Source organism: Poromitra crassiceps (genome assembly GCF_964638095.1).
Source record: "Poromitra crassiceps genome assembly, chromosome: 2".
In the NCBI taxonomy this organism is placed as follows: Eukaryota; Metazoa; Chordata; class Actinopteri; order Beryciformes; family Melamphaidae; genus Poromitra; species Poromitra crassiceps.
In genome coordinates, this window is record NC_139624.1 from 57,059,748 (window position 1) to 57,081,377 (window position 21,630).

The window sequence follows — 21,630 nt, forward strand, 5'->3', positions numbered from 1 at the left end:
CATGGCCTTCTTGAAATAAAATGCCCAAATAAGGACAGCTACAGGAGTTGCCCATACCTAATTGAAAAGGAGGATGGTAAATATTCTCTAAAGCATGGCCTCTTGACCGATTAAAAAAAAATAAACATTTGTTTGAAATCATCTGTCATTCATTCTTTCAGGTTCCCATAGGGCTTCACAATTATGTCAACATCACAATTTAATCATGGTTTTTACAAAGTTCAAGGGTATTTCTTGTTTACTATTCAGCACAATATTGCATTTTGAAATAGCATGTCACATCAGTGCCATGGATACCTGATTAGGACAGTGTAATGCAGTGTTTCTCAAACTTAAAAATGTCAAGGTCTCCCCTTAACTCAGTTACAGAGTTACAGACTTGTATGGGTCAATTTAGACCCCCCTAAAGGAACCCACAGAGTCCGTGGAATCCAATTTGAGAACCACTGGTGTAATGGAAAGAATATTGGCTACTCTGAGTTTTAAAGACCAAATTTGTGTGTTTAAACTTTTTTCCTCAAGAGATGAAGGATTGCAATCACAAAGACAACATTATACAAAGGGATTGTTTTTAATTAAATTCAGAAATAATAATTACAATACATTTCAAAGTGCTTTTTCCTTTATCATTCAAAGTGTAATTTCAATGATTAGACTCACACGGGGGAAAACTAAAACAGATGCCGTTAATATGCCTTCAAACGTGTTTCTTTGGCTCTTTAAAAATAGCAGATATGAGCATGTTGGTCTGCTATTTTTGAAAAATCTTGAAAAGTTGTGCAAATCTTTGATTATATATATATTTTTTTTTGGAAGCGAACATTTTTAACTCAAATCTTTGCTTCTGGGGGTCCCTGGAACAAAATATTTTGAGATGGTTCGTGTGACTTCAGAATACATCGCTGCTGCCTCCAGCTCGAGCGTGATTCCTCTCTTCATGTTGCTTGTCTGGATGGACTTCTGTTTGCGTAGTGCAGAGGCAAGACCCTCAAAGTCTGCGTGCCTGGAGCAAACCCGTTTGAAATCCCTCTCCACCGGCACGCTCCTTACTGATAGATAGATAGACACATAAAACACAACAGATAAATACACAATACTACACAGCTCCTCTCTTACAGAAAGGAAAAAAGAATAGAGGCTACCAAGTTCAAGAGGCATTACATTACACACACACACACACACACACACACACACACACACACACAGAGTATATAAACAAACCCTCATTAGTGCTCACAGTAGTTAAAATACATAATAATATAATATATAATATTCACTTACTACACTCTGGTGATACATCTCTTGACACGGGTGGGTTTAGTGGAAACAGCTGGGGGACACTGTCTGGAACCAGGTATGTCTTCCCAGCCAGGCCAGCCTCAAAACACTCAGGGTTGACGTGCTTTGAACACACCTTTGTGTTTGATGTAATCTGTATGAACATTACACAGAATAAATATGTGTTCCATTGAGCATATAACCACATCACGTTACTGAATTAGCATTTATAAACCTGAACATTTGAGGTCGGGTGACAGCAAGACAAGTTACAGTAACGTTGACGTTGCAAGGGATGTGAGCCTTTACATGGTTGCTACACTACATTGAAATCTTGGTTAAATCTGGTGGGTTTTGCTTCTTAAATATTAAGTCAAAGATGTGCGTTGATATTTCAGCTCGTGTACATTACATAGCATGTATTAATGCAATCTGAAAGCTAGCTAGGCTGTAATGCTAACGTGGTGCTAGATAACGCTAACAGGGGCTAACGCTAAGCAAAATCTTGTTTTACCTGGAAATTCGGTCCAATATCCCTCCGGATTTTCACAATCCATTGTCTCCTGAGTTTGTCGTTAGCTGGGAAACGATGGAACGACAATGATTTGCCAGATTCCCGACGTTTATCAGAGTTGCAGTCCGGGCACACAGCAACAAGACATTGTTGTTGTCGCAACTTTGCCACCCCGCGTGATGACGTCAGCGCTCGATTGCTCTTCCTCCTTCCTCCTCTTCCTCCTTGAGGACCCGGATGGCGCACACATGTTGAAATTTTTTAACACAAATTCAGTTTAAAATTATGCTATTCAGATTCAGTTTTTCAATTCACATTAAAAAATAAAAATTTCAAAATGAAAAACAGCAATTCAATTTCAAAATGAAAAAATTCGAATTCAAATAGAGCAATTCAATTTCAAAATGAAAAAATTCGAGTTCAAATAGAGTAATTCAATTTCAAAATGAAAAATTTCGAATTCAAAAAGAGCAATTCAAATTCAAAATTCAAAATTTCGAATTCAAAAAGAGCAATTCGAATTCAATTTGAGGTGGCACATAAATCAGCCCATACACATACAGTATGACAGCTCATATGAAACAGAGGAAACATGTAGGGCACATACAGTATGGCAGCTCATATGAAACAGAGGAAACATGTAGGGCACATACAGTATGGCAGCTCATCTGACTCTTCTCCCATGTGCCAGCAGCAGCAGATGCTACAGAGCTCTCACAGTCACCACCCTGGTGATTTCACCAGAGAGACAAAAAGGTTGCTGAGATAATATGGAGCAAAGCAAGGTCGGATGCGATGACAGAGGACATGTGGGCGGTGGTGGCAGCATGGTGGTGGTGTGTGTGTGTGTGTGTGTGTGTGTGTGTGTGTGTGTGACAGAGGACATGTGGGCGGTGGTGGCAGCATGGTGGTGTGTGTGTGTGTGTGTGTGACAGAGGACATGTGGATGGTGGTGGCAGCATGGTGGTGTGTGTGTGACAGAGGACATGTGGGCAGTGGTGGCAGCATGGTGGTGGTGTGTGTGTGTGTGTGTGTGTGTGTGTGTGTGTGTGTGTGTGTGTGTGTGTGTGTGTGTGTGTGTGTGTGTGTGACAGAGGACATGTGGGCGGTGGTGGAAGCATGGTGGTGTGTGTGTGTGACAGAGGACATGTGGATGGTGGTGGCAGCATGGTGGTGTGTGTGTGTGTGTGACAGAGGACATGTGGGCGGTGGTGGCAGCATGGTGGTGTGTGTGTGTGTGTGACAGAGGACATGTGGGCGGTGGTGGCAGCATGGTGGTGTGTGTGTGACAGAGGACATGTGGGTGGTGGTGGCAGCATGGTGGTGTGTGTGTGACAGAGAACATGTGGGCGGTGGTGGCAGCATGGTGATGGTGTGTGTGACAGAGGACATGTGGATGGTGGTGGCAGCATGGTGGTAGTGTGACAGAGGACATGTGGGCGGTGGTGGCAGCATGGTGGTGGTGTGACAGAGGACATGTGGATGGTGGTGGCAGCATGGTGGTGTGTGTGTGACAGAGGACAGGTGGGCGGTGGTGGCAGCATGGTGGTGTGTGTGTGACAGAGGACAGGTGGGCGGTGGTGGCAGCATGGTGGTAGTGTGACAGAGGACATGTGGATGGTGGTGGCAGCATGGTGGTGGTGTGACAGAGGACATGTGGATGGTGGTGGCAGCATGGTGGTGGTGTGACAGAGGACATGTGGATGGTGGTGGCAGCATGGTGGTGGTGTGACAGAGGACATGTGGATGGTGGTGGCAGCATGGTGGTGGTGTGACAGAGGACAGGTGGGCGGTGGTGGCAGCATGGTGGTGGTGTGACAGAGGACATGAGATGGTGGTGGCAGCATGGTGGTGGTGTGACAGCGGACAGGTGGGCGGTGGTGGCAGCATGGTGGTGGTGTGTGTGACAGAGGACATGTGGATGGTGGTGGCAGCATGGTGGTGGTGTGACAGAGGACATGTGGATGGTGGTGGCAGCATGGTGGTGGTGTGACAGAGGACAGGTGGGCGGTGGTGGCAGCATGGTGGTGGTGTGTGTGACAGAGGACATGTGGATGGTGGTGGCAGCATGGTGGTGGTGTGACAGAGGACATGTGGATGGTGGTGGCAGCATGGTGGTGGTGTGACAGAGAACAGGTGGGCGGTGGTGGCAGCATGGTGGTGTGTGTGTGTGTGACAGAGGACATGGGCAGTGGTGGTGACAGCATCGTGGTGACAGCATTGTGGTGTGTGTTAGCACTTGTGTATCCTGTAGTAAGGACCAGTGATGCTGACTGGCCGGATTAAAGGATTATTGCATTTTGCGGCCGCTTTGACACCTTCCAGTCTGCCAATGGGCATTTATAGAAATATAAATCCACCTCATGGCTAAGATAGAGAAATATGAATATAATCTTACAGTATTAGACCTGTCACACCACCTACTGGCTGAGATCACACTGACGCACATAACGGCGGGGTCGCCAACATCCGCTGCCCACGGCGAAGCAGCGAGGGCAAATATTTGAACTAGTGGAGGTGCGCTTGGTTTATCCTCCCAGACACATAGCCTCAAAAGTGGACGCCTCAGCACGCGATAAGATACTCTGTATTCAACCACTGCTTTGTCCAGGTCACAGCTATCAGGTCATTTATCAAGCAAATTAAGAGCATCACACACTACTTAATGTGCTGTCCTGTGTCTTTATCACCCCCTGTACACACACACACACACACACACACACGCACACGCACGCGCACACACGCACGCGCGCGCGCACACACACACACACACACACACAGAGGACTTGTAGGGGTCAGTGGGGGATTGTGCAGCATCGGGCAGGGTATCTGTCTCCCAGCAGCTCTTAATGCTCTGCATCACGTGACGGAGGCCCTCTGGGTGTCATAGGACAGGAGCCAGTGCATCCATCTGAGCCCTAAAGAGCTGGCCTCCCTTCCAGAGATGAAGTGCAGGAGGAAGCTGTGCTGCGGGCTAGTTATTCCTGGAGAGCAACACCACCAACAGGCTTTTCGCTGCACTCCAGAAAGTGGATTTTGATGTACCAGATTGGGTTTGTCGTGATGAGCACAATCACATTTAGGTCGAAGCCCCCGTACACTCTGCAGGCCTGGAGCTGCCACTAATCTCATTCTGCCTCTCCATCTAACATGTTGAGATCCACAGCCCGCAGCCTCACCCACCACCACCACCCACACCCCCGCAGCCTCACCCACCACCACCACCCACACCCCCGCAGCCTCACCCACCACCACCACCCACACCCCCGCAGCCTCACCCACCACCACCACCCACACCCCCGCAGCCTCACCCACCACCACCACCCACACCCCCGCAGCCTCACCCACCACCACCACCCACACCCCCGCAGCCGTTCAGCCTCACCCACCACCACCACTCACACCCCCGCAGCCGTTCAGCCTCACCCACCACCACCACCCACACCCCTGCAGCCGCTCATGTTATGCCACAGTGGATTTGACACATCGATGGTGACAAGCCTGACCCGGTCTCCACCACAGGCCATGATGACCCACATGGAGACGGTCAATGCATCACCCGGGTCCAACCACAGTCATCACAAAGACCCAACTCGCCCCATCTGCAGCTGAGGCATCCTGACCTGAATCGGGCCCTCGCACTGCAGGGGGGAAAAGACAGAATTACCACGTAATGTCCCAGTTCGCCACTTCAAGATGACACGAAAAGCTGAGGAGGTAAAAGGGAAAAAAACAAGTAACACGCAACTCAATTCCGGCGGAAAATGATTGCGAGCAATTCCCTGATGCCGGCAGGGCCGCTGGAAGTCATTTTAAGCAGGGGGTGCTGGGAGGAAGGGACGTTTTTTTTTTACATTTTTTTTGCCATATTTAGAGGAATATCTAATTTTAAATTAACATTAGGATACTGTTGTGATGTAATTATTCAGTATTTTCTCCTTTTCTCACTCATTCAGAGCAAAGAGGGAAATATATAGCATGATGATAATGCTCTATATCTCCCTATTTGCTCTGAATACACCAGTTAACATGACACAGACTTAACATGATAGAAATATTATCAGCAAACTTAATGACTAGACTAATTATTCTGATCTGAATGGCATATATCAAGAAACATTGACTTTGCTGTATAGTGGGAGGTGCATTTTTGAGTAGGCTATAAAAATAGCATGTCAAGTTCACATTTCTTTATTGCCAGATTAAACAATTCGTATTGGTTGTTGGTTGGTTCAACACAGCATGCGCGCTTCTTCTTCTCTAGCCTACAAGCATGTAACTTCCTTGATTGTTATTGTTGATAATTCTATTTAAATAGGCTACATTTTCATTTCCCGAAACATTCTTAAACAAGAAAGGAACATAGTGCACTGCAAAATATTTTTAATTACATTTGTAAAAAAAAAAAAAAAAAATTTGGAAAAAATCTAGGGGGTGCTGCAGCACCTGCAGCACCCCTACTTCCTGCGGGCCTGGATGCCGGGACTATTTCCTGACTCTCTATAGCATTTTGATTGTGTGGAGCGCTGCAAAAACCTAATAAAGATTTGGGTCATTACAGACAGCGGATTCATCCGGCTAAAACAAATTTGTCATCACTCTCTGTTGCTGAGCTAGAGTTTAAAGAGGAGCAGAGGCTGGGGGTGTAGCAGAGAAAGAGAGAGAGGGAGCAGGGTGTGTGTGTGTGTGTGTGTGTGTGTGTGTGTGTGTGTGTGTGTGTGTGTGTGTGTGTGTATGGAGTCCTATCGACGTCACTATTCACTGACACATGCGCAGCAACGTGTGTGTGCCTGCGTGACTTAACATAGTCAATCTTGTCACGCGTGCACACGTACGCGCACTATGATGTGCGCAAACTACATCACGCGTAACAACAAGCTGCGTAGCACAGCTACTTCCAGCGTGTACACGTGTGACCAGTGTTGGAGAAATTTCGTTACGCGTTCACACACACACCCGTTGGCAGTTTCGAGTGTTACGCAACCGGAAGTGTATCTGCATAGCGCACAACACTGCACGTACATGAACACGTCGCGTAGTTGTCTTCTGTTTTATTCTATCTCTTTCTATGTTACATTTTCATCCAGTAGATGGTGCCAGTGACCAAACCAACCAGTTGATCAAGCATGTTGCTAGAGGAGCTGTCCTGCTTCTGAAAGTGAACAGCGTCACAATCACATAGCCTGCTATAATGTTTATTAATGTTTCAGATGTATTTTATTTTATTGACAGTATTTCATTGTTAATATGAGCTGCTGCAAGTGTTAATGCTCTGCTGTTCCTTAACAGCAACATGTGAAGTTGTTATTTTTTATTTTGTTGCCTATTATAAAAGCCTGCTGCTCTCTGTTTTTGTTAACTTTATTCCTCATTCAGGCTATATTTTTATTTTATTTATTTATTTATTTGTTTTATTGCCTAAACATTTCAGAGGCCATTTAAAAAACGTTATGCTACATGCTGAAAGATCGCCTGGTTTTTTATTTTGTGTTTTGTAGCTATAGCCTATTATATGGTAACACTTTACAATAACGTACACAAATACTATAGTAGTTACTAGTAAACTAACCATTAACTAATAGCCAGTTAATGAGTAGCTAATGAAAAATTTGGCATTAGTCAATCACTAGTTAATCATAGTTAATGAGTAGGTAGTCATTAGTTAATGATTAGTATCTATTTTCCTGAAGTATTATTGCCTGAACATTTCTGAGCCATGATTAAAATGATCTGTTTATGAATTGCGTGGTTTTGTGTGCAGTGTGATCAAAGAATAGACCTAGAATGACACAATAACACAATAAACTGATAATGAGAATTACTGAACTCAGAATAATCAGTTTATGAACGAAAAAAGGGCTGTAATAAACACCGAGCGTAGCTCATTGGAGTTAAAACATAGTCTCGTGCATATTCCTACAAGTCATCATGTACAGCAGTCAGATGAAACTATAACAATATAAACAGAATTGAAACGTGTAATAATGGATATGAGTCGGTAAAAGAGTTTTTCATGCTGTCAGGACTGTACCAGTTGACAACTTGCTTCTACCATCCAGCCGCAAGGGGTCAGTTTAATCTAACTCGGCAATCCCAACACAACCTATTTATACTACAGCTGTTGGGTCTGCGTCTCTAACATGGTGTCATTCATTCACCAAATAAAATAAAATAAAACAACTAATAAAACAACTATAAAAACAGTTTTACCAACTCATGTATCCATTATTACACGTTTTAAATGCTGTTTATGAGGATTAATGGGCGATTTATGTTGTAAAATGTGGGCCCAAGGGATTGTGGGTAATCTTTGGTGCTGACCACAGAATAGTCTGCGAGCAATCTTGGGACAGTAACCTGCTAGCGACATGCTTGATCAACTGGTTGGTTTGGTCACTGGCACCATCTACTGGATGAAAATGTAACATAGAAAGAAATAGAATAAAACAGAAGAGAACTACGCGAGGCGTTCATGTACGCGCAGTGTTGTGCGCTATGCAGATACACTTCCGGTTGCGTAACACTCAAACCTGCCAACGGGTCTGTGTGTGAACGCGTAACGAAATTTCTCCAACACTGATCACACGTGTACACGCTGGAAGTAGCTGTGCTACGCAGCTTGTCGTTACGCGTGATGTAGTTTGTGCACATCATAGTCCGCGTGCATGTGCCCGCGTGACAAAATTGTTCTATTATCTTCATGCGTGCGCTTACGCGCTCTGGCTGCGCACCCCGCGTACATCATTACGCGTACATTTACGCGTAATGATGTACGCGGGTTGCGCAGCCAGAGCGCGTAAACGCACGCATGAAGATAATAGAACCAATTTCGTTATGCGTTCACACACACACCCGTTCGCAGTTTTGAGTGTTACGCAACCGGAAGTGTATCTGCAGCGCGCACAACAGGAACGCGTAATTTTACGCGTAATTTTACGCGTAAATGTACGCGGGTTGCGCAGTCAGAGCGCGTAAGCCCACGCATACACGCATGACCATTACAAGTCAATGGGGAAACTACATGACACGTCAAGCGTTGTGTGACACGTTCAGTCGTAGCTGCGCATGTTTATTGAGTCGTTTGGCACTTCAGATCCGGTCGCGTAGTATCAAAAACTGCGAACGCGTGTGTGTGTGAACGCGTAACGAAATTGACTATGCTACTCAGGTGTCAAAGCATGCGTTGTGTGACACGTTCAGTCGTAGCTGCGCATGTTTATTGAGACTTATGGACCTTCATAGTGTGTGTGTGTGTGTGTGTGTGTGTGTTGTTTTTATGAGAGTGAGAGAGAGAGAGAGAGAGAGAGAGAGAGAGAGAGAGAGAGAGAGAGCAACACAATAACTATGGTTTCCGTGTGAATCATGGCAACCTTCCAGAGACTCACTCAAGGAGGTTTCTGAGCCCCAGGCTTTGCACCTTACCTGACGCTGCCAGACAGGGGCGGTACTGTGTTCACAAACAGAATGTACAACTAACCCATCCATCTGGCAGTGTCAGGTTACTTTGCACCAGCCACCCCAATAAGATCCAATTCAACTCCAATACATGTCTGTTTATGTGTTAAGGGCAGTTTATGGTCAGTTGCAACGACCATAAATCGCTGGACTCTAAACTGCCCTTTAGGCTGCATTGTTTGTGTGTGTGTGTGTGTGGGGGGGGGGGGGGGGGGGTGCATGCATGTTGGGCTTTTTCCGACAGTCTACCCCTCCCACACACCTCCAAATCTAAAATGGCTGCCAGGGAAATTACTTGAAATTCCCTTACTCTGAACTTTTTTCTTTACACTGCTCCTCCGCTCCTCACGGTATCTCTGTGTGAGAGATGGTTGTCAAAAGTTGCTCAATCATTACCAAGGGTTGAATCAATATGTGAGTGGAAGAAGGTAGCTGGACTTTGGTGAGAGCCCCTCGCAGTGCCCCCGGTGAAATTGTGCATTTAATCCAATTTATATGGAGGCCTCAATTCATGTGTGAAGCTGGAGTAAATCTGATGAAATGGATGTGGGTTTCCCAACGACGACGACGGCTGGATCTTACCGCTCGAGAGTCACGATGTGAAGAGCATGAAAATGATTTGTCGACACGTCACAACTGTTTTACTCTGAAAAGATCAAATATTGATATGGCATGAAGTGTAATTCAGTCCTGGTGCCGCCTGTCACTCTTCTTTTCTCTGGGTAGCAATTATGCTATGACTCAACTCGGAGATAATCTTGTCATATCTTCTCCACCCTACACACGGACTCAGCTGCTGCCTACTTATTGTAATCTTTTCACTGCAGCAAATGCAATATTCAATGGATGATTTAACATCATTACCTTTCCAAGTATTGCTCCATGCTGGTAGGATTACAGTCATGTTGCAAAATTAGCTGGACAGAATATATCTGTGCTGTTTCGCAGGCGCACTGGGGCATGACGCAGCAAAAATGCTAAACAACCAGAATGCAAGCTGCCGCTATTGATGGCGCTTTAACATGACAACAGCTTTGACATGGAAGCCCACAGTATTTGTGTACGTTGACGAGGCAGCGTGTGTGTGCGCACTCAGCCGACAGTGACGTGACGGGGAGACTCTGAGGAGATAGTTCTGCCATAGCCTACACCTTCTGTCCATAAAATAATAATTGATTGCATAATCTAATCCTTAACCTTTATTTATACAGGGGGAGTCTCACTGAGAGCAATGCTCTTTTTTTCACATTCACACCTGGAAGCTGACCAGTACGACCAGTACAACCACAGTCTGATCTGCTCGCCACTCAGCCGGTCCCGGGGATTGAACCGACGACCTTCCGGTCACAGGCTCGCTTCTCTAACATTTAGGCCACCACTGCCTTTATATTGCCTTTCTAGATGGCACTTCAGATATCAGGGGATATTGGTCATCTAACCAATGACAAATTACAAAATGGTTAGATGGCCATGATTGAACGAAGGCCTGTGCAGGAATTTAGCCAGGGTACCGGAGTTACACCCCTACTCTTACGAAGAGTCATAGTCGGCCTGGCCATTTTGGCTTGCTCTTGTGTTTGTGCGTTTGTGCGTCGATGTTCTGTGCCGCGGGCTGTTTGAGGTGGGCTGGTAGAAAAGTCCAGGGCCGTTTTTTAGTCCCAGTCCGACCCTGCAAGAGTGACGACCTTTAATGACCACAGAGAGTCAGGACCTCGGGTTTAACGTCTCCTCCGAAGGACGGTGCTGCACTCACAGGACCGAGTCCCTGTCTCTGCCGTGGGGCATCGGGGAGATTATTCATGAGACCACAGGGAAGAGCACCTCCTACTGGTCCTCCAACACCACATCCAGCACCAGTCTCCCATCCTACGAGTATCCATGCACAGCCAGGACATAGGAGACACTTCGATCTCTCTCTCATTACCTCTCTCCCTCATACTGCCCTGCCCAACTGCTGCGTAGCACAGCAGACCAGACTATTGACTTTTTGTCATACGTTTTTGCAAATAGGTTTATATGAGGGTGAAATAAATGTGACAGTTCTGCTCTGACAGTTTTTTAATAGGTCCTTGAGTCCCATCCAGAGTCTGCGGGTGAGAGTTAGGCTACATTCATCCATACATCCAGAGAGAGCGTCTGCGGGTGATGTAACAAGTTTGGTGGTGTTGTGTAGCTTCTGTTATTAGCCTCCTGGATAGCCAGCTTCATATAACATAACAGACTCAGGCCACGGCAATTGTGGGATTATTTCACTCAATACTGTTTATTCACTGCTAACTTGTCGACCATATAATGCCTGGTCTCTACGGCGCTATGTCTCTACACACATGTACAGTAGATGCTTGATATACAGTAGTTCACACACACCAAGTTGTTACTGTATAGAGAAGAATCTGACTTGCGTCTTGCATGGAGGCAGACCATGAGGCAGACTGAGAAGGAGAGTAACGTAAAATAACTTGTTGCCATAAAGCCAATAGAAAACAAGGAGCGCCACGCAGTGGACCAATATGTTATTGCAACCAAACAATGTTCCCAAAACAGAGGATATAGGCATTTATGACATACAGTGAGAGTTAGGCTACATACATCCAGAGAGAGCATCTGCGGGTGACAGTTAGGCTACATTCGCCGTGCAACTTCCGCAGCTCTGTCAGGCTGATGTCAGGTAAGGTATCATCAATCGAAGAGACAGCTCTGCTGTGTGTCGCCTGCCCGTGCTCATTAGATAATGAGAGATTGACAGATGCCCCCCCCCCCCACCACCCCACGGGCTTCAATGAAGCTCTGCGAACACTAGCGGCCTGTGAGCAATAATGAATCACCATTAGCCCAGGTCACACCGGACTGACAGCCAATTTACGGGGGGAGGAGAGACGGACAATCACATCGACATCCAGGTAATTGTGTGTGTTTAACGGCTTCATCCTGAAGGAACTCTGGGCATTTTTCTAAGGACGTATCACGGGCAGATAAAACTGATTATATCTCACATCTACCATGGTGTTCGCCTCTTTAGAGTCATTTTGATGTACGCATAAAGGACACTTCAAATCCCCTTGGATGTTTCAGCAGAAGTTCACTGCCTTATGTGGCTGAACTCACCATTACTTTTCCATAACTGGGTACATTCTGACATCTAGTGGTGATGCATATTTACAACACCCGGGGAAATGGGCTTGTTGGTTTCATTTCATGGCAAAAGGTGTGGTCAACTTTTACATGACTTTTCCTCAGTCCAGGATGTACAGAAAAGATGAATAACATGTTCATACTGTTACTTAGTGTTCCTGCTCTCAGGACAGCTGCAGGAGGACGAAGCTGAAGATCTACCCAATAAAAACACTAATAGCTGAATTTCAGTTCTGCCATTTTAACGGACTGTAGCAATTGTGTGTAGGGGAAAATGTTGGGTAGGCCTAAATATTTATAAAACATGTGGGAGTATAAGCACATTATGAGCATTATCGAACACACAATGTACAAAAACCTCAATTAAGCATGGCTAATTCTATTTCAACTTTCAATTTTTCAATTTCAATTCAACACTCGCACCATAATCATCAGGTGTTGTGCATCACAAACCACAAGAATTCATGTGATTTTCTGATGTGACTATAATGTGGGACAGGTATGACAGGCTTAAGTTTAAAGTGTGATTATGGTGCCTTGCAATTAACGCCAAAGAAAGTAAACACTTTATTGATTAACCTTATAGTAGCATTAACAAATGTAATTCCAGGAAGGAAGTGAAATTAACAACCAGAACCTCTGCTGGAAACCCCAAACAGTCTCTCATGGATGACAAACAGCCCATCGGTATTGCCAGTTCTCAAAAAAGTAAAGGGGCTATTGTCATCCAGCTGAAGAGAATGAAGCTCAATTAAAAGTAGGCTAACTTTAGTCATAAGAGAGACTATCCCATAAAGTTTGGTTCTCTGGAAGTTGCATTGGACAAAATGTTAAAATGCTAGAAACAAGTGAACATTTAAAAAAAGCATAAAATTGTGCTAATTAATAATTAGGGTGGAAGTGAGACTGTGCTCAACCCTGGAGACCAAATGTGGGAAAAGCACATTAGGCCAGTGAGACTGTTTTGTATTCTGTTTTTCAACAAACTGCAGACCATGACCTCTAATATGACCTCTATGAAGAAGTTACATTTCCCCCACTGCCCACTGCATATGCTAGATCATGTGTACATAGTTACTGCCCAGTGCAGGCTAGATAGTGTAGAATCTACACTATCTAGCCTATATACACGGTAGATAGTTACTGCCCACTGAATAGGCTAGTGTATAGTTATGATAAATAACTGATACATTTGCAGCTTTTATTAGTGAAAACAGCTGACAGGTTTGCTGTCCTCAAACTGAGAAGCACCTGGTTCAGCTGTATTCTGCTCTAACCAAACACAGCATGTATCAAGCCTCAGCTCATTGAAAACCTAACTACCTACCATGGCATGCTGTGAAGACGAGCAGCATCTTCCATACAATCAAGATTTTCTACATTTCGACATGATAGCATAGTGGAATGGATAATGGAATATTCCAACAGACCGCTTGCTGTTAATCGCCACTAGATGGTGCCATAGGATTGCTACAGTAGTTCTCAATACTCACTACAAACCATCTTGGATAGGCTGGCAACAATCAATACTGTGCAATGCTTGCATATAGAGAGTATAATTCACATTTCATATTTGCAAAGATGTATTAGCATTACTTGCATCTTTAATGTTCTGTAACACCCTCTAATGTTTATAGTTCTATACAGCACTGTTTAGTTTGGTATGATGATTCATTTGAGCACGAGGGAAATGCTTACATTATTGCCGAGTGTAGATCATGGATCAGCAGCTTCAGACAATATTTGCACAGTAAACTGAGCTGTTTCGAGTGTGTTATTAAAGGTAAAACGGCCTGCCTGCTTGGCTCCGCCTTGTTTGGATGACTCAGCAAAACAGGAAGCAGGAAGTCCACACGCATTTCATTAGCCTACTAGCTTGTGAGAGACGCAGCTTCTACTGGAGTTGGGTGTCAGGTAAGTTTCACTGTAACTTTTCTTCTATTAAATGTACTATAAATACATTTGTATTTGAAGTGTTATCAATTCCAGCAGCCTTGATAAAGTAAAGTGAATACTTAGATTAAAATGTATAAGCAATGATTCTGGATGTAACTATTGTAAACAAGTGCTGTCTCTGTTTGTCCAGTGCCTGCACCCTGCATCTGCCCTTTGCTCTACTTTCCATTTGGGAGGAAAACACAAGCAGCAGTGAGGGTGGCAGAATGGCTGGCAGGCTCTCGCTCCCAGAGGTGGAGCTCTCCTGTCCCATATGCTGCGATATCTTCAGGGACCCGGTGGTGCTCAAGTGCACCCACAGTTTCTGTGCGGCCTGCCTGCAGCAGTACTGGGCTCCGCAAGGACAGAGCCACGACTGCCCTCTCTGCAGGAGGGAGTCTCTGGACGAACCTGTGGCCAGTCTCACCCTGAAGAACCTGTGCGACGCTTACGTCCAGGACGGAGGAGCACTGGAGGTCCCGGCACAGACAGGAGAGCTGTACTGCGATCCTGGGGAGATGTGCCCACTTCATGGGGAGAAACTGAAGCTCTTTTGCCTGCTAGATAAGGAGCCCATCTGTGTGGTTTGCCACACCTCAAGGAAGCACAAGCAGCATGATTGCTGCCCTGTCAGCGAGGCCATGGTGGATGTGAAGGTAAAGATCTAGGTTTCTTATGGGGAATAATGACAATGTTATTTTCTGTTAATGACAGGCTGACAATTCAGATCATCAATTATGAGCTGTTGGGCCCTATATCTTCCCAAAAGCGGTAATTTTGTGTTTGCACTCGTTTAACTCCATGCGCAATGCAAATTGGGCACAAGCGCATGCCTGTTATAATTGTACTGGGTATAGGCGTCAGCGCTAAAACGTGGGGATAGATGGCATTATCCTATCGTCAGCAGCGCGCAATTACTTTGCACTAAGAGCTTTGAAAACCACCTCTTACGCCGGGATTCCACTGGTTGCATTTGCGTTGCGTTGTGGCTGTGCTCCGGTTTTTCTCCGTGCTCTGTGCTCCGCCAACACTTACCCGGCTGCGTGCAGAGCACGTCACGGCTCCGCTCCGCCAGACAGCTAGAGTGACGAGACCGACAAGTTTGCGGTGAGATCGCGCGAGACAATTTGTATGTGGGATAAATACAACAACAAACAGGCAGAAGATCATTGTTCCCAACTGGAGAAGCAGAGGAGGGGTGGACTTGCTTGGTGTTGTCCTTGTAAAAAGGATGTGTCGTGTCATATATTATTTTGTGGTTTTCCACTTCAATGATTAACTTTTCCTCATACATGTTTGTCCTCTGGCTTGATATTGAATGCTGTAAACACCTCTGCCCTGTTGACTCCATGCCTGGCTCCGCCCAACTTGCTGCAGCTTTGCTCCGACATCCGTGGAAAATAGAAGCCTTGCGTATCTTTTTCGGAGAGCTCCGGATCGTCGGAGCTGGGACGGAGTAGACACGCAACGCAGCGGAGTAGGTGGGAGTTGACACAATGATTAGAGTGGAAACGTATTGGCTCCGAAGCCGTACCGCAGCGCAGACGGACCGAACACGGACTCAGTGGAATGTGGCCGTTAGGTGCAAAAACACTGCTGCACTTGATCGCGGTTACATGCGACGTGCTGCCACTCTGACGTTCTGCCACTCAGAAAGGGGATCTATATTCCCCGTTTTTCACTAACCTCTCCCAGCCCCCACGCCAAACCTAACCTCCCCCCATGCCTAAACCTAACCTCCCCCAGACCCTAACCCAAAACCTAACCTCTCCCACCCCCACGCCTAAACCTAAGGTCGGCATTGCGGCTTCTAAGGTGAACGACCGCCAGTCCGAATAATGGAAGTTAACGTTCGGAGTGGCAGGGCGTCGGAAAGGCAGAGGAACCCCCTTGATCGTGCACCATAATCTCCGCGCTGCGCAGTGCAGGCCACGCCAGGACATCAAATTCTGCTGCTAAAATTGGGTAACCAGCAGATTATTCGGCGAGGCAATCAACTATAATTCACTGATACACTTTTATCACATCGCAAGGAGGGGTTATGGTAAATGAATTGAGAAAACTGGTACATTGTAGCCTACTTGCAATAGGCTATTCACCTTCACCTGCTATAACCCGGAAGCGATACTTTTTTTTTGGATGATGGCGAAGGCTATGCGAAGGCATAACCCGCCCCTCTCTGCCTCTGATTGGCCTAGCGTCAAACTTCCATCCAAACAAATTCGCTTGGCTATCCTGCATTACATCTCTTTCTACACTCTGGTCAGACCGTCAGACTCAGACAGACAGCAGTTACGCTTGCTAGTTCCCTGTAAATAACCCTGTTTTATATCACCCTTGATCAATTGTCTGTTCTATAATACGTGCACTGCCAAGAGTAGCGGCAGCGTTATAAACCATAGATATACTGTATGACTATATTAAAAACATAAACACACTGGCGTGTTTCATGCAGGCTAGCAAGCGTAACTGCTGTCTGTCTGAGTCTGACCCATTGAGTCTGACGGTCTGACCACAGACTGTAGAAAGAGATGTACTGTAGCCTAATGCAGGATAGCCAGCGAATGTGTTCATAGACTAAATATAGGTTTGGATGGAAGTTTGACGCTAGGCCAATCAGAGGCAGAGAGGGGCGGGTTATGCCTTCGCATAGCCTTCGCCATTATCCAAAAAAAAATATCGCAACCCGGAAGGGTCGTTGGCATCACAGCCGATCTGGCACAAGCCTCGGCACGAGTCGAGTTTTAATTGAGTCCACTGTAAATCCTCCAATCTTTTATTTTGTCTCCGCCGTTTACCCGCTGCAAACACGTTTTCTATTGTCCCACCTAGGGCTGGGTTCAAAAAATCGATTCTCCGATTTTTAATCTATTTTTATTTTAATCCTCGATTATCGATTCATATGTCCAGAGATCGATTTTTTTTTTTTATTATTATTATTATTTATTTATTTTTAATAAACAGGCTAAAATATTATGCTGTGTGTGGTAGTTGAAACATAGTTTCAAGTTGACGTTTATTTATGTTTGTAGTTGAAACAAAAACATAAATACTATAGGCTACATGAATGGAAATGTTTGATCATTAATATCTACTTTTAGAAATTATATAGGCTGAAATCAAATCACTGTGCATAATTGTGAAAGTGTCTTTATTGACAGATGAAAAGGCTGTTATTTACCCTTTGTCACCACCTGGTGAGTAAATATATGTGTAACTAAAACCATTAAAATTGACAGGTCTGCAACTTTTTTTCCCCGTGTATCTACTTGGATGGTTGGGAACCCCTGTGTTACATAACTGGACATGTAATTCAGGGTACAGATCAAAAAACATTTTGAAACATATTGAAATCGATCGAATCGGAATCGAATCGAATCGAAATTAATCGATTCGCAACCTTGTGAATCGGAATCGAATCGATTCTTGAAATTTGAACCAATACCCAGCTCTAGTCCCACCCCAGTCAACAAAATAACGCGAATTGCATCAAAACTCAGATGTTTTTAACAGGTATATGATGTGATGGTGTCATGAGATAGGGATAATATAGTCAATAGGCCTACACCTACCCAAATTACACATGGGGAGAAGCAGTGCTGTAGTCTACCTTTTTCAGAGGGTATACTGACTCTGAACCGACCCCCCCGGTTAAGCGGTTAAGCTGGGGGGGGGGGAGCTTAACCGGAAGTGGGCGTGTTTTCGGCCGGAAATGGGCAGAGATTCGACCCATTAACCTCGAAATTACCTGCAAAAGGTTCAAAAACACTTACAAAAGAATCACATTCAATCTATGACCCCCCCGCGCTCTACAGATGAATGGAGTATTCCTTCTTGCGCAGTTGAGCCTGCATGGGCAGCGCGTGAAGCCAGAGTCAGTCCCGAGTGGAGAGTGAGAGGACAGACACACATGTTCATAGGGAAGCATTAACTACTACAGGTAGCGTGGTGCAATTCAACACATCAAATTATTAATAAAAGTCCGCGCTTTGTAACACACCATTTTATGAATGGAAAGTGAAAACGATACGTATCATAGCGCATTTCTCAGTGGGCATACGCAAATCTGAGTCATTTCGCAGTGTGTATACGGCATATACCTGCGTATCACGTAGACTACACCACTGGGGAGAAGTACAGCATGCCTCACGCAAATTGTATTACATGGACTGCGAGACGGGAATCTGATTGATGTAACGCCCAGGCATTGCCAGGCCACACCTGTGAATAATTCTGGTGGTTAACACCGCCCAAATCCCGTTAGTGCCGTGCATAAATTATTTGGCACGCCTCTAATCTGCGCTTGTGCCCGTTGTGATAAATTATGCTCCCCCGCGAGTATGGCATCTTCACGAGATTTTGGGGCTGTTTTAACTTAAAAACAGGGAGGTCACGTCTACCCAAACAATTATATCATTTTTAAACAGTTATGTTTCTGTATAAATCATTACAATTATGCTCCCGTGAGGTGGGGATGCTTTTTTTTGCTGCTGGGCGGGGGTGCAAAACTCGGCATAACACCTGGACAAATGCGGAAGGCGGACTGTTGCGTTAAGGCATGCGCAAACAGGTGCGCAAGCGCTAATAGGGGATATCGCCTGTACGAAGATAGGGCCTGTTGTCTTTAAAGCATGTTATTACCGTAGTCTAAATATTGGATAATGTGTTTCTAAGCATAAGCAACAGGCTTATAAAACAGTGTTTTTCTTCCCTGAATTATCTGCACAGGAGGAAATGAGGTCTGCCCTCAGCTCTTTGCAGACAAGGAGAAAGGCTTATCAGAAAATGAAGAAAAACTATGAGGATACTGTGACACACATTCAGGTGTAGTGCTGTGCTTTCCAGTGCATCATATAAGAAATCACACTGTAACCTGTGCCGCTTGTTTACAGGCCACATTAACACAGCTTTCATTTCAGGTCCAGGCACGATTCGTGGAAAGACGGGCCCACGAGGAGTTCGAGGAGCTTCAGCGCTTCCTAAAAGCCGAGGAAGAGGCCAGGATGGAGGCCCTGAAGAACGAGGAAGAGCAGAAGAGTCAAGTGATGAGGGAGATGATTGAACAAATGAGCCGAAACATAACCTCTGTGTCTGACTCCATCAAAGCCATAGAGGAGGAGATGGCTTTGGAGGACATCTCGCTCCTTCACGTACGTTTGAGCACGTTTGGAATAGCAGAATGCATGAACGCTAACTGTATGTTGAGCCTGTAAGAAGATGGGAGTTCTCTGATTAATTTGCAATTGTTTTGTCTTTCAGAAATGCAAGAAGACGATGACAAGGTAAGAAGCATGTTATGTATTTCTCTCTTTCTCACATTATCAAGTGTGATATACAGATTTTGCCTAATGTGTTTCCTAGTGTTTCCTGCAGAATGCAGCATACAGACAGCATACATACAGACTATGGTCCAGCTATGGCTCCAGGAGCGCTCATAGATGTGGCCAAATACCTGGGCTCCCTCAAGTACAATGTGTGGAGGGGGATGCAGATGATTGTGACATACAGTGAGTACACACTCTAGGAATGAGACATTTAATAGCAGAAGGTTGTGATGTTGACTGAACTGCAGTCAGACTCCAGCCATTGCAGAAAGTTAATAATCTGCTGCGTTGCCTTCAGCCCCGGTGACTCTGGACCCCAACACTGCTGCTCCGTGGCTCCAGCTGTCGGAGGATCTAACCAGCGTCAGTGACAGCGATGAGAAGCAGAAGCTGCCCGACAACCCGGAGAGGTTCGACCCCGACACCGGCGTCCTAGCCCACCAGGGCTTCACCTCAGGCAAGCACGTCTGGGATGTGGAAGTGGGAGAGAACACCGCCTGGGTTCTCGGTGTGGCCAAAGAATCCATCCAGAGGAAGGAGAAAGTGTCTTCCGTGCTGAAGAACGGCTACTTGTCGGTGTACTTTTACCACAAAATGTACTTTGCGGGCACTTCTCCTTTGACGAGGCTGAGCTTGAAGAGGCAGCCCCAGAGAATCCGAGTGCAGCTGGATTGCGACAAGGGGAGGATTTCTTTCTATGATCCGCTTGACAACACACACATCTACACCTTCAAGCAGGCCTTCACCGAGAAGGTCTTCCCTTATTTCTGGTTGGGTTGTAAGCAGTGTCCTTTGAAGATTGAACCAGTGGAGTTTTCTGTGAAAGCTGCTGATTATTTTTGAGCATGTAGCTAATGGAGCTGAGAATATTCCTGTGTGAATGTGACGCTTTGCCTTTTTGATTTTATGACTAAAAATCATACTCTTTCATGTGTTGTAGACAGTTGTCTACCATTTATTTTTGAAGAATGAATTGCACAAACCTTGGCCTATGGTATCACTGAATAAAACCTAAGAACAAACGTGTTTGTGCATGCATGTGAATGATTTGACTGCAGGTATTGTTATTGCTCACATCCACATTATCTGCTGCTTAGTTTTCTTCTTCCCAAAAGGAATGGAAGCTGGTCCAAATTGTATATAAGTATAGGAAGAAGCCTCAGAATCTGAAATCATACTGTACCTGATTAGATGCAGACTTGCTGGGCTACAGTATAAAACTTTTAGTAGTATTCCACCATAAGCCTTCATTGTACTCAGAACTCTTTTTCAGTTTTTTCAACTTCATTTTTCATCAAAACATACTCGATACTCCTATGCCAAAACACACTCAACTTGACAGCCCTATTTGAACTAAATAGGAAAGGTCCTGTCACCCTGTGGGTCTGTGGTGTAATTTGTGTGTGTGTGTGTGGGGGGGGGGGCTACTTCCGGCCCCCTTGCTCAGATATACCCTTCTTCGAACTCCGCTTTCATTGTGATCTCAACTACACACCTGTAAAGTTTAGCCACTATCTTGCATGGTTGTGATGCTATCGCAACTGACAAAATCTGTCCACAGACAGTATGTAAGCATTGGCAATGTACTCAAAACCGCTTCTGAGGTATTTCCCGCTACAATAGGCTCTTTTCACAGCAACCGTTTTGAGGTGGTAAAGCATGAAGTAAAAAAGCAGGTCTAAAAAAATTTACATTAATGAGGGCCCAGGCTCTGGAACACCTAAATGGAATGGAACCATCATTAATGGTATTGGTTACACCTACGACCTACTTCAATTCCTGTTTTACCACCTCAAAACGGTTGCTGTGGAAAGGGTTTATTAGGTGTCTCCAGGACAGGACCACATTTTGCCATGATGACACATGCACATACACACAGACACAGACTCACTGAAAACAATACCAGCCGCATTCTGTCAGCTGGTAAAAGAGGGTGAGTTTCCCATTCATTTTCTCCATAGACAGAAACAACCCTCTTATATAATGGGTTTT

The 21,630-nt window shown here is 45.2% G+C and overlaps 1 protein-coding gene across 3 annotated transcripts; it reads left to right on the forward strand.

Moving 5' to 3' along the window:
- Positions 1 to 14,252: 14,252 nt before the first annotated feature.
- LOC310772527 (E3 ubiquitin-protein ligase TRIM35-like) lies at positions 14,253 to 20,622 on the forward strand. 3 transcript variants are annotated; one of them, XM_083632359.1, is made up of 7 exons: positions 14,253 to 14,293; positions 14,466 to 14,970; positions 19,043 to 19,138; positions 19,234 to 19,464; positions 19,574 to 19,596; positions 19,676 to 19,821; positions 19,937 to 20,622. In XM_083632359.1, exons 2-7 carry the CDS (start codon positions 14,542 to 14,544, stop codon positions 20,479 to 20,481), a joined length of 1,470 nt encoding a protein of 489 aa, XP_083488485.1. In that variant the 5' UTR covers positions 14,253 to 14,293; positions 14,466 to 14,541; the 3' UTR covers positions 20,482 to 20,622. The 3 variants fall into 3 exon arrangements, with proteins under 3 accessions (XP_083488485.1, XP_083488483.1, XP_083488484.1); XM_083632357.1 differs by having other exon boundaries at positions 14,288 to 14,970; XM_083632358.1 differs by having other exon boundaries at positions 14,288 to 14,970; positions 19,688 to 19,821.
- The last annotated feature ends 1,008 nt before the right edge of the window (positions 20,623 to 21,630 follow it).

What these genes read in the sequence shown, in the direction of transcription:
- LOC310772527 (XM_083632357.1), top strand. Translation starts at nt 14,416, where the DNA reads ATGATTCTGGATGTAACTATTGTAAACAAGTGCTGTCTCTGTTTGTCC. An exon ending in AGGCCATGGTGGATGTGAAG is followed by an intron (nt 14,971 to 19,042) that starts GTAAAGATCTAG and finishes TTATCTGCACAG; the next exon opens with GAGGAAATGAGGTCTGCCCT. An exon ending in GCAGATGATTGTGACATACA is followed by an intron (nt 19,822 to 19,936) that starts GTGAGTACACAC and finishes CGTTGCCTTCAG; the next exon opens with CCCCGGTGACTCTGGACCCC.